Source organism: Halyomorpha halys, unplaced genomic scaffold (genome assembly GCF_000696795.3).
Source record: "Halyomorpha halys isolate HHAL.00 unplaced genomic scaffold, Hhal_1.1 Scaffold886.1, whole genome shotgun sequence".
In the NCBI taxonomy this organism is placed as follows: Eukaryota; Metazoa; Arthropoda; class Insecta; order Hemiptera; family Pentatomidae; genus Halyomorpha; species Halyomorpha halys.
In genome coordinates this window covers 166150-178442 of record NW_027109805.1, presented here as the reverse complement: position 1 = coordinate 178442, position 12293 = coordinate 166150, and the positions used below count along the sequence as shown (strand labels likewise).

Here is a 12293-nt window from a genome sequence, read left to right as displayed (position 1 = left end):
TAAGTATTCACCTTTTTTTCCTCGTGTTTGAACGTGATTTTCTATTCACGGCCAGGAATAATGTTTCTAATAGATCTATTGTTTTACTACACTGATTATTTATGTGGTTTGTTGAAGTCAATTAAGGGTCTTAGATCACATGTGGGATATTTAGCATTTCGCTTCCATTCTATAGTCATTCGAGGTAATCTTGCTAATCATCCCATATCATTTAATAAAATAATTCAGGCCATATTCATGTTCATTATCATTATTTTGTTTACTTACTGTAATTTTCGAAGATACGTCAACAAGGCCAATTGTATAAATGTATTTATATCCGAAAAAATCTTTGTAAACGTAATATACTGACGGTTAAATTCCTAATATTCAATACGTTGTTGTTCGATTATGAGGTAACCTGGAAAGTTTAAAATTTTTGTTTTAATTAATGATGTCTCATATAAAACTTTTATTACATCATCGGTTTATAAACCAAATTAACCAATGCAAATGCCTTTCCTCTACCGCTACAACTACATGAAGGTTTTTCTTGAGTCCAGTATTTGACAAATAGAAAGATACTTTTTCTACACTGACGTTTGTACTGGAAGGTGAATAACACATATAAATTTTAAAAACTTGTACCACTGTAGACACCACAAAAAGAATTACGATTTTGATTAAATCAGTCCTTTAACTTTTTATATCTAGCGATAAGGTAATTTTATTTCTATTTATGAGAATTATTTTTTATTTTTGCATAATAAAAAAAGTATAAATTTTAAGGTAAGCTATGTACAATCACATGCAAGGTAATTAAATGCTGATAAAAGTTTTAAGAAATACTTATTTGGAGTTGTATTACCAATAATGTATCCATTTTTATTTTTTAATATCCAGATTTGCGTTAAATATGAAAACATGTTTTACTGCTGCCTTAGATCAAAACGGCTTTAACTTGTCTTTAAAGCCTATGAACTTTTCGTATATTTTCGAGAAATAATGATTCCGAGAATAATCTACGATTATTTTTTTTTGTTTTTTTCGTATATCTAATTTTATGACCACTTTGCTTAAAAAGCAGATATTTTATAGAAAGTTTTATAGAGTCACTTAAAAGTAATTAACTTTTGATAAAAATAAAAACAAAATCATGTTATTCGGAGTAGTATTAGCAAAGTTATGGACTTATTTTTATTTGCATACATTTTAAGTTTTTTTTCTTGGAGGTACGTATTATTTTTTATTTTTAATTCTGTTTCGTATTTTTTACCTCCTATTATCGGATACATATTATCGTAATGGTTCAAGAGTCGCTAGATAAGATCAGTTTAATGTTAAATGTGTTTTTGTAGGATGCACAGCTTGTTATTGTTACCCCCTAATACGGCTTTTTTAGTGCATTGAACTTTCCAGAGGACAGAATTCCTTCTTTGATCTCAGTATTAATTGGTCCATTTTCTATTAAGTATACTCTTATGTATGTAAAAATATATAAATATTGTTTTATTCCAAGGACTATTTTTTTTTTTATTTCTAATTCTAACCTATAAATTTGAAGAGTAGGAAAAAAGGAATTATTCTAGCAATGACTCGTAAGGATTAGAAGTGCGTGAATACTAACTATTTAAACATTTTCTACTTTATGACTAATTAAACTATGTTAACTAGTGACAAAGCTACTATTGTTATTATTAACAGTGCTGTTTGTTGATATTTTCAATTAAAATTAACATTTACACTACTATCTTGTGGTGTAAATGTTAATTTTAATTGAAAATATCAACAAACAGCACTGTTAATAATAACAATAGTAGCTTTGTCACTAGTTAACATAGTTTAATTAGTCATAAAGTAGAAAATGTTTAAATAGTTAGTATTCACGCACTTCTAATCCTTACGAGTCATTGCTAGAATAATTCCTTTTTTCCTACTCTTCAAATTTATAGGTTAGAATTAGAAATAAAAAAAAAAATAGTCCTTGGAATAAAAAAAAAAAAAAAAAAAAAAAAAAAACATTTACACTAACAAATGTGAGTGAATATTTACTGAGGCCAACGGATTATCTTCGTTTCTTGAATATGAAACTGAGACAGAATGCTCAGTTGGCTAAAGAAAAGTTATTTTTACTTCTTTATTTTCTTGTAAAATTTACCGCAGAAACTTGTAACCTTGTTAGACTAGAGTGATGTAGTCTGATATGTGTTGTATATCACCTAAAAATATGGTTTGCATTCACACATTTCTCATACGGATATGTCGAAACCAATTTCAATTTAAATCAAAGTAGATCACAAAAAATTTATTTAATTTAATTTAATTAATTGGTTGATTATAATAGAGTTAATGAGGGATGTGTTAGTCACTTTTTAGTATGCGAAAAATTACAACTGCTGTTTTTGAACTTGAGAACCTGAATCTAGCAGTCATGGACCATGCCTGAATGCTCTCTGATCGTTGTGCCTCCTCCATTCAATATATTTTAGAGATTAGCTTCTAACATAATTGCAAAAACAATTTTAGTTCAGTTGTAGTTGTCTCTACAGTGTTATAGCTATTAAAAACAATATTATTATAAAAAAATCTGAACGTAAAAGAGAAGATCCTTGCGGGGTGCCATTTTCTGATGTAGCTTTTGTAAATTATTGGGACCAGGTTTCACTTCGAATATCCTTTTTTTAAGGATGATATTAATAAATATCAACAATAATGTCTCTGTGGGACCACACGACAGCATATTTTATATTGCCAAATCGAAATTGATGTATATATTGCCTTATTACATATCTCGGTAAAAACTCCTGGAACATAGATTTTATTTTAAATGGAAAGGAAAATGAGTTAGTAATGAAAGCCATTTAGTAACCAGTAGCAACCAGCGAGTTTTTTATTAAAGCTAGACAAAATGGTTGTTGTTGTACCTGAATTTTGTTCATGGAATTCAATCGTATTTTTTTTTCTTAACGTCTATCCTTCATCAAGTTATAGATCTATATTTTTCATAACGAAGAGAATTATTTTAGAAACATACAGCTTTAAGTTTTGGATGGGTATGTTTATGATTTAATTGTTAGCTTCAATCGAAAAAGTAAATAACTTTAGGTCAAATAGAACAAGCAATTTTCGAAATAAAACTTATAACTCCTAAAGGGAAATATAGTTGATCAGGCGTAAGTGAAAATAAAATTAAAAAGTATTTAATTTAATAAAATTAGTGAGAGATCATTTTTAAACTTATCTCCAACTTTCTTCCGAATTTAGGCCCTATTAATTGAATATTTTTTTTAAAATGAAGCCGTATTAAGACAAACATGTTTGTGAATGCTTAAGTGAAAATAATAAGTGATTTGACATAATTGCCATGGGACCATATAGATACCAATCTGTAGAATCCCTGAAAATTTCATCAAAATCGGATTAAATATAGTAGGTTTTTTGCCAGTTACATGGATTTTTTATTTAAATAATTTTTTGTTGTTAATTGCCAGTTTTATTCATGCCATTAATGACTATAAAATACTCTTCATGGATTACAAATTCCTTTCTTTTTCACAAATATTGTTTCTATGAGCCTCTTAAAAATTTCTCCAGAAAATGTACTCATTGTTACAATAATTAATAACATTCACTGTTTTAAAACAAAATTAAATTAAATTATGTACCTACCTTACCTGTACATCTACTACCCATATGGAGATTTTTTTTTACGTTCAGTTGTTAAGTGAATTTATTATTTCAAAAGAAACCATTTGTATACATAATAATACATAATGTATAATAAACATAAATGTCCTTTCTTTGCCTATAGGGGAGTTGGGAAAGTCGTGTGGGCATAAGCAGGATAATTTTTATAGTTTTTTATTGATTGTGAAACTTGCAGGTTTTATAATTTAGGTTTATATATAATAAATATAATTTAAAAAAAAAACTTAATTATCACTTCTTTTTGATATTTTTCTCCGATCATAATTGTTTTGTACTTGTTTTCTCTTGTCACATGTACAATTGTATTAAAAAGGCAGCAGTGAGGTTATTACTTTGGAGAAGAGCCAAATTCCGCTCATCCATAAGCATAAAATGAGAATTTCATCTATTAGTACTAACCTGAAAATAAATAAACAAAAATGTAAATTTAAAAACACAAAATAGTAATCTATGCATATATTTAAAGAGCTTAGAATTATGAGGTGTAGATAGTTGACCGTAGATTACTGATTGGAGAAGTTGGTCGGGGGGTGCGGTCAGAAAAGAACAACATAAATAAACAAAATAAATATTGTTTTGTTTATTTATGTGGTTCTTTTCTGACCGCACCTCCCCCACTCCCACCAACTTCTCTAATCAGCTTATAATTATGTTTTGAGTTAACTGTCCGGTTAGGTGTCTGTTTTTCTGAAAAAAAGCAATTCCGAAAAACCGTTTCAATGATTTTGACTTATATGAATAAAAGTTAACAAACGAGATTCTTGTTTTGATACTAATAATGATAAGGTTTAGCGTTGGTGACTGCCCAAATAATCGTTCTTGAATACAAAAATATGTATTGTTTACGCCCTCATTTTTATAGTGTATCATTACATAATGTATTTTTAATTCCATAACCATTTAATTAAAAAAGGTTTTGTCAGTATGTTTTTGAAGTTCTAATTATTTCTGATTTGGATTACTTTTTTGGATAATTTGTTTTTTCGTTTAAATATTTATCCACAAATTTTTATTACGCTATAAGCATAACATTTGTTCTTCAAAATAAGTTTATTTTTTCAAAAATCTATTCTCAGTTTACGTAATCGCCTTTCATTGAGCTTCTTATGGCATTTACAATTTGATGTTTCGAATAATTTTAACAGTAATAAAATTCTTTCCAATAATATTCCATTTTAGCACATAATCTTTAAATTCAGACGTGTGTATTTCCGTAGTGAAATTTATATTATCCTGAGCATTTTGTAATAATTTCAGTAGTATTTTATCACCATCGTTTTGCCATTAACTCTTTATTATCACCTTGACTAGAATTGTTGCTTGTCTTCCGTTTTGCAAACTAGTTATGTCAATGTTTTGTTGATACAAAATACACATAGTTTTAAGCACATTGTTCCTCCCATTGCCAAACCATTCAGCTGCTTATTGTAATTATTCCTGAATTTAAAATAACAATTTTTAATCATTAATTTTTTTTCCTTCTACAAATGTTATTCTATTTCCGTTCTTGGGAAGATGTTTAACCAAGTTCCAGTTTTCATTAATTTTTATCGATACTTTAAAGAAAATGTGAACAGATTTTTACATCAAAACAAACTAATTTAATGTTAAGATGGTATGAAATTTTTTTAATTTCTTTTTTTGCAAGATGTTTAAAACAATATAAATTTAATCTGAATTTTAACAGATTATAGATTTTGACCTTAAGAAAGGTTCGAAATGTTGACCGATAGTTTATAGATCAGACGAAGTTTATTTTTCTAGTAATTTCAACATTTTGAGATGGATATCCAAGTTATTTATAGCTCAGATGGTCCTTAATAGGATGGGTGATTGCCTTGCTATAGGCGAGCTACAACTGGTGAAGAATAGTTGAGGATTACCAGTCTAGTGGACAACTCTGTAGGTAGAATGATAGGACATACTTATTGGAAATTTCGAGTTTAACAACTTGGCCCATCAATGAGAGACTGGCTGTCAAATGAGAGACTAGCGAATAAAACTTATGATGCTATTAAATTTTAGAGTAGGTTAATATTGATATGTAATAACACTTCCGATATTATTAGTCTTTGCCATATGTGCCGATACCTGTCCCGAGTAGGATACCTGTCAACACATGGACACTTAACACGGTTAATGTGGAAGTGACCTTATTTTAATTTGTTCCTTGATATATTTTATGTACTATTATATTACACAAGACCACCCCTTATTATATTATATAATTAATGGTAACAATATTTTATAAATATAAAGATATTTAATTGGTAAACAGGTAAACACAAAAATGGCTCTGGATAGAAATTCAATAATAATAATAGTTTTGAAGGACTCTATCTAAATCAACTAATTAATTAACTTATTTTTGGATAATTCTCTTCAGCGATTATCTTGGCATCCCGAACGACAGTATACATAGGAATATAATAATTCTAAATCCAAACCCGACCATTCCGTCAAAATTTTGAATTATACATACCTAGCATATCGCTTTTTGTTTTTAATCATACTTTCTTCATCGGTTTCTTCTTTGAGGCAGTATTTTTTTACTGATTCATAAGCGAGATCCAATATATCCATATTTGTCAGACCCTCGTATACTGTGTTAAAGTTATCCCAATCTTCTTTAGGTATGACATCGTTAAGACCTTTGTATTTATCGTTCGGAAATTCCAGACGGCCTGAGCTGAATTTCTTGTATATTCGAATTAAATTAGCTCCTCTTGCAGTCAGTTTCATTGCTCTGAAATCATGCGTTTGAGTACATAGGTTTTCATTCTAAAAAAATTTAATTTAAATGTCAACAATTTTGGATCAAGAGCATGCTAAGATGAAACATTGTATTTGTTTTTGTCTATTTATTATTTTTTATTATGAAAAGAAAAAAAAAAGAATGAATGTTCTAGTTTTTGTTAATAATATCATTGTATAAATATATCAAACGAATAAATGTAGGAGTGTATAAATAAACCAAATATATATATGTTTACATATATTCTAGTATATGACTTATATTTTGAATATCGTTTCAATAGATTTTTATTTGTTGAGCTGTTTTTCTTGTTCTCTCTTTCTATTTCAAATTCTGTTGTTTTATGTAGTTTTTAGGGATGTAAAAAGTTTTTTATGTTATCTCAACTAGAGTTTTCTGAAATCTAATTCTAGAGTTTTTTAGAATATTTAATTTTATTCTTTGATTCTTCTACGTTTTCTAATTTTTTTTTATATGTGTATACATATGAATTTAAAGATAGATCTTATCTGTAGATTCATATAAAATAGTAATAATTTGTTTCCGCATGTATAAGGGTGATTCTAAAAAAAAATAATAATAATAAATAAATAAAAAAGAAAATGGATTTTACTTCTAAAGGCTCTGGTATAACTCAGATCAATATCTTTCGCCGGATAAATTTTTATAAGTATTGGTACATATTTTTTTATTATTTTTATAATATATAACAAAGACTTCTTCATTTATTTTTTTAATTTCGAAATAAATGAGCTTTATAATGATGAGAATGATCTCAGATTACCCAATAGTCATTCCTGTCGCCTGTCTGAGATCTTGTTTTCACTTTTACAGCCTGTGTGAGAGAAGTGTACACGCATATGTTGGATTTGGAAGATGACCTATGAACTAATTTTCAAGACTCTTAAAGTTAGGAAAATTCTCTAACCTTCCAGGGGAAATCAGCTTCCTGTCGAGTAATATTCAGAATTTTTAACTGTTTTTGGAACACTTTTCTGTCACATACTACCTTTAACACCCTTTCTATATAAAAACTTATAAAAACCTGAATTCAGACAATCAATAAATAATTATATGTCAACAAATAATTAAATATAACTTAATTTTAAGGAAAAATAGTTTGATAAATCTATAACTGAATTTTTTTTTCTTACATGCGTTTCTTATTTCGCATCAGATATACTAGATCCACTAAGGCTGCCGGCACCAATTGGAGTAATATGAATAATATTCTGTACAACAACTCGTTAGTGGTGATTAAACAATGTACAGGCCATAGAATGTGCTTCGAAGGTGCTTTCTCCATTGTTTTTCGTCCAAGTCTTAAATAATCTCTAACGCTCAAGGGGACGTCTTTTATCATACAGCAATTGTAGACATCTGTACGTTCCGGGGCTGGCCTATAATGACAATATAAGGTCACTGTTAATTGATTTGAAGCATTAATGTGGACCTATTCTAGTGTTGGTCCACTGGGTAAAAAATAATTACAATAACATTTGTATTTAATTAGTCATTGCAATTACTTTGATTTAAGTATCTATTGTTATTGCTGACCACAATGCAATCATTGTGTTTCATGGTTTTGTTAAAATCAACAATTTGTTGTAGGTTATAATTGGAATTGAAATCAATTTTTGCCCAAAATTTACTTATTCTAACTAATTGGGCTGTGATCTGCTATAACCAATTTAACTGTAACCAAATGGAATTTCAAATGGTAAGTGTAATCTTTGGCTACTAAAAAGATTGTGTAAAAAATATCAACAGCAACGAACTAAGATAATATAAATATTAACTAAAGAAATAGGTTCTTAATGTTTGATTTTATTCATATTATTTAAATTGATAGTTATTGATCGTTAGTGAAGTTCCAGAGAGCAGGAAAAAAAAAGAAGAAAGGATCCAAATGGATTCTAATACTACTTATTCTGCGCTATCATACCCCCCTCCCTCTAAGCACTTGGCAGGGCTTTCGTTAGGCAAGTAAACTAGACACTGAAGAAAAAACCTATAGTTCTTTAATTTTTTTGTTAACTAGCAAGGCGAAAACCCTGATAAAGTAAAGTGGGATAAAAAATTGTTGAAGAAATAAAGAAATATTCTAGTAGTTCTAGTACTATTTGAGGGTGTTTTTTTTTTTTTTAAACCCTCATCCACACTATCTTTCTTCATATAATTTCATGACTAAGCAATCGAATTTGAAATAAAAAATAATGATTATGTTAGTTCGGTAGCGATTCATAATACATCCAATAAACTTCATTTAAAAACTGAAGAAATTCAATTGAGCAGTTCTGCTCTTTGCATATGGAATTTTCTTTATTTTAAAAATGTTTATCTTATCCTAAAGGCAAAAACAGGAAAAAATAGAGCTGCTCAATATTTAACATATTAAAAGTTTGTACTCCTGTTGGTAGTAGGTATCCTCCCCCTCCCCACCCAAAACTAATAATAACAATTCATATGAAATATGCTCAAATTTGATTCATCTAAGATTGATAAGAAATAATCAAGTGATTAACGGCCCTTCCGTCTAGGTTCCTTTTCTGTCTACTTCAACAGCTTTCCTGATCTTCTGGTGAAAAAATGTGGTCGGCTTTGGACTGTCCTGTGAAGCATCAGGGGATTCATTTCCGGATGGAACGTTAGTCACTCCATTCTGTAGATACCTGTCGTGAGTATAATTGATTGATATTTACCCAACGCAGTCAAGCATTATTCTGTACCAGAAAAAGGTTTTGTTCATAGCCGTTGACCTCAGGTTTTGTAAGGTTTCAAGGATATCTCTAAAGGTCTGAAGCTCAGGTGACCTTTAGAGATAGCACCCTCTATGGATATGAGTTCTGTATTATGGTTGTGCATGATTTCATCCTTAACCATAACACAGCTCTAAGAATTTGGTTCCAGTTCAACCGTATTCCAGATCGCTTCTCGTCAAATGGAGGTGAGGGGTTTGATAATCTTGCTATCCCTAACGAATGAGAGCCCTAAACGTCACATGGTATTTTCACACCCAAGGGAACCCGAAGAGTAGGAGGGTATAGAGCAGCTTTACTGCACATTAAGCGACCATTGTGCTTATATCAGTTAGAGAAGAGATTTGGCCAATTGCAAAGGCAATTGCAGCTTATAACCATTTTATACATATAGTCCCTGAGTTTTCGCCATTTGAAATCCCTTTTGTGATCTGTGGGCATCGGCGAGACTGTAAGTGTGCGACGGCGGAAGGAAATGAAATTAATAATTATATAGCTCGGAGGAGATAAAGAGAGGATTTTTTGGGTAGAATTTAGACGGGAAAAAACAAGAGAGTGGCGTCAGAAAAATCGAATTTCAGGGATATGACGGGGAATGTTAGAATTAGGAGAATAGTATATAAGAAATCAGGTTCTAATAGGAACGAAGATGTACAGAGATATGAGGATCCATTCTGGGTTATTATTATTAGGGAACATAACTTCAAGTGACTATTACGCATTAAAATACCCAAGAAACGCAGAAAGGTTCACATTGAAGAATTAAATCTTCCACTGGCATTAACACTTACGCAGGAGTAATATAGAGTATCCTCGTCTTTGCCTCTCATGCTTTGTTACTATTATGCACTAGCTGCGCGATTTGCGATACATGTGTAGTTTATAGGATGTATTCTTGTATTGGAAGTTAAAATAATTATGTTTTGTTTGATTGTCTTTTTTTTCGTCTTTTTTAAAATTTTATATCCTGGTAATCTAGCTTTAAGTTATGTCTATATAAGATAGATAGAAGAGGTGTTATTTTTTTATTATTATATTATTATTGAAATTATATTTTATATTTGTCTATTGTATCGATAGTTTACGGGCAATGATCGTAAACTGGCGGGAGAGGTGAAGGTGAGCTAAGGCCTTTCGGCTGGGCTTGAGGCGATGTCATCTGACGAAGTGCCATATCAGCTTATACTGTGTTTATATATAGGAGGACAGGGCCAATAAAGCAGTATTTCACTTGAACTCATGTGCATCATTCCTCATGCTTTTTTTTTTTTTTATCTCTCTTCTTTCGACACCGTTTAAATTATATGCTTATGTAGTTAGTCATGTTGTATGCTATACAAATTATTATTGGGAAAATGATGAAAGCACGTGTCATTGATAATATAAAAAATCTTGTAATTCCAAACTAAGAAATGACCAACTAAGTAGTTACAGAATCCACTTACTCCTTATTCTTCTTCCATGCGGCCACAATCATTGCGTTTATAGTTGCGTCTGCTGGAATATAGTCAATACAGCAGTCCTGAGTCGTATAAGCGATTCGCAATAATCCGAAACCTAAAGCTTGAGTTAAGGCGTATATGCCGTCTATGGCATCCATCCAAGCTGGGAACGGATCTCTGATGGTTGAGCCCACTACGTTGAACAAAAGTATAAAGATATCTTAATTTTGAGAAATAAAAAATCATTTAAATGAGATACCTGCTGCGGGTCTTGTGATAACAGTCGGAAAGTAAATTCTGTATTCGTTCACTATTTGTTCTGCAAGCCATTTGCTCCAAGTGTAAGGGTTCGGCTGACCACATAGGAGTCTGAAAGATAAAAATTTATTTGGAAATTATATGATATCGTATAAGCAGTATAATATCGATTTAAGATTGACAATATGAAAAATATATGTCGTAAATATGAAAGAAAAAAATTGTATTTAGTTTTTATTTATCATACTTATACAAAAATTATATTATTACGATAAAAAAAAAGTTCTTGTAACATGTTTACATCATAGATATGCAGTATTTATTTGGTTAGTATGTTTAAGGTCTGATGTGATATGCGTTATCTTGGATTTTCATTGTTTTCAGTCCTAGTAATAAGAAATATTTACGTATGTTTGAGAAACTTGAGGTCCTTTTCTGTAATAAAATAATAGTAGATAATTCCATTTTATATTTTTTTTACTTTAATTTCTTTGTTACCTTTCCCTGAGAGCTTCCACTACTAAAGGTTGAGTTTCCGAAAGCTTCATGACCAATCGCCAGTCTATTGTTGCTGGAATAACTTCTTCTATTGCCTTGTCAGAAGGGACGTTCATATTGCAAAATGCGGTTGACACATATTGAAATAACTAGGGCAAAAAACATTTATAGAGTGGGTACCATAATCCATTTTGCTATTACAATTTGTATTATAAGATATAAACTTTTAATGTTTATAGGTGTGCTGGAGAAGAACTCAAAGAGCTTACTGAATCATTATACATTATACTTATATCTCAAAAATCAGGAGTGTGAATATAAATTTTAATCACTTTATAGTCATTATGTATTTGAAAATCTGCTGTGTATGTTGTGATCATATGTAAAGTCTTTAATTGATCCGTCATCCCAACTTTTCTAATCTTAATCATTACATGTCTAGTTTAAAAATTCCTTTTTTTAAAAAAACGATGTCTTAGTAATAATGATTTTATGAAATTTGATCTTAAATATGTCAATATTCAATAGTGAGGAGGTATACATCAAAATGCATTTTGTCCATTTCAGATAAAATATATTTTTATCTTGTATGTATCAGTAATGTATTTTCTGAAAAAAAATAACTGCACTTCGAATGACGATCCTAAAATTTCTAAATTTAGATTTCTGGTCAAAAACATAATTCACAATTCCGGTGCAAAATTAATTTTGTGAGAAAATAGACAAAATACATTTTTATTTGGAGCTGCTCTTCTATTTATAACAAAATTTAAAAGAAGTGGTATTTATCTGTGGAATTCGAAACAATGATGGAGCCAATGCAAGCGATTCTTATTAAATTATTTTATATTCTTATTTAGTTATTTTATATTCTAAATAAATTATTTTACGTTC

General features: G+C 29.8%; 1 protein-coding gene and 1 long non-coding RNA gene across 2 annotated transcripts in view; one reads left to right on the top strand and one right to left on the bottom strand.

The window, feature by feature from the left end:
- LOC136795894 (uncharacterized) overlaps positions 1 to 12293 on the top strand; it is a 355650-nt gene that overhangs the window by 304420 nt on the left and 38937 nt on the right. The gene's annotated exons all lie outside the window — the stretch shown is intronic.
- Positions 3825 to 12293, bottom strand: part of LOC106686838 (fatty acyl-CoA reductase 1) — a gene marked incomplete at its 5' end in the record, with an annotated part of 8960 nt that continues 491 nt past the window's right edge. The window contains 6 exon segments of the mRNA XM_014430398.3: positions 3825 to 4086; positions 6170 to 6433; positions 7597 to 7842; positions 10647 to 10836; positions 10903 to 11012; positions 11400 to 11548. Of these exon segments, the coding sequence (XP_014285884.3) occupies positions 3993 to 4086; positions 6170 to 6433; positions 7597 to 7842; positions 10647 to 10836; positions 10903 to 11012; positions 11400 to 11548 (1053 nt within the window).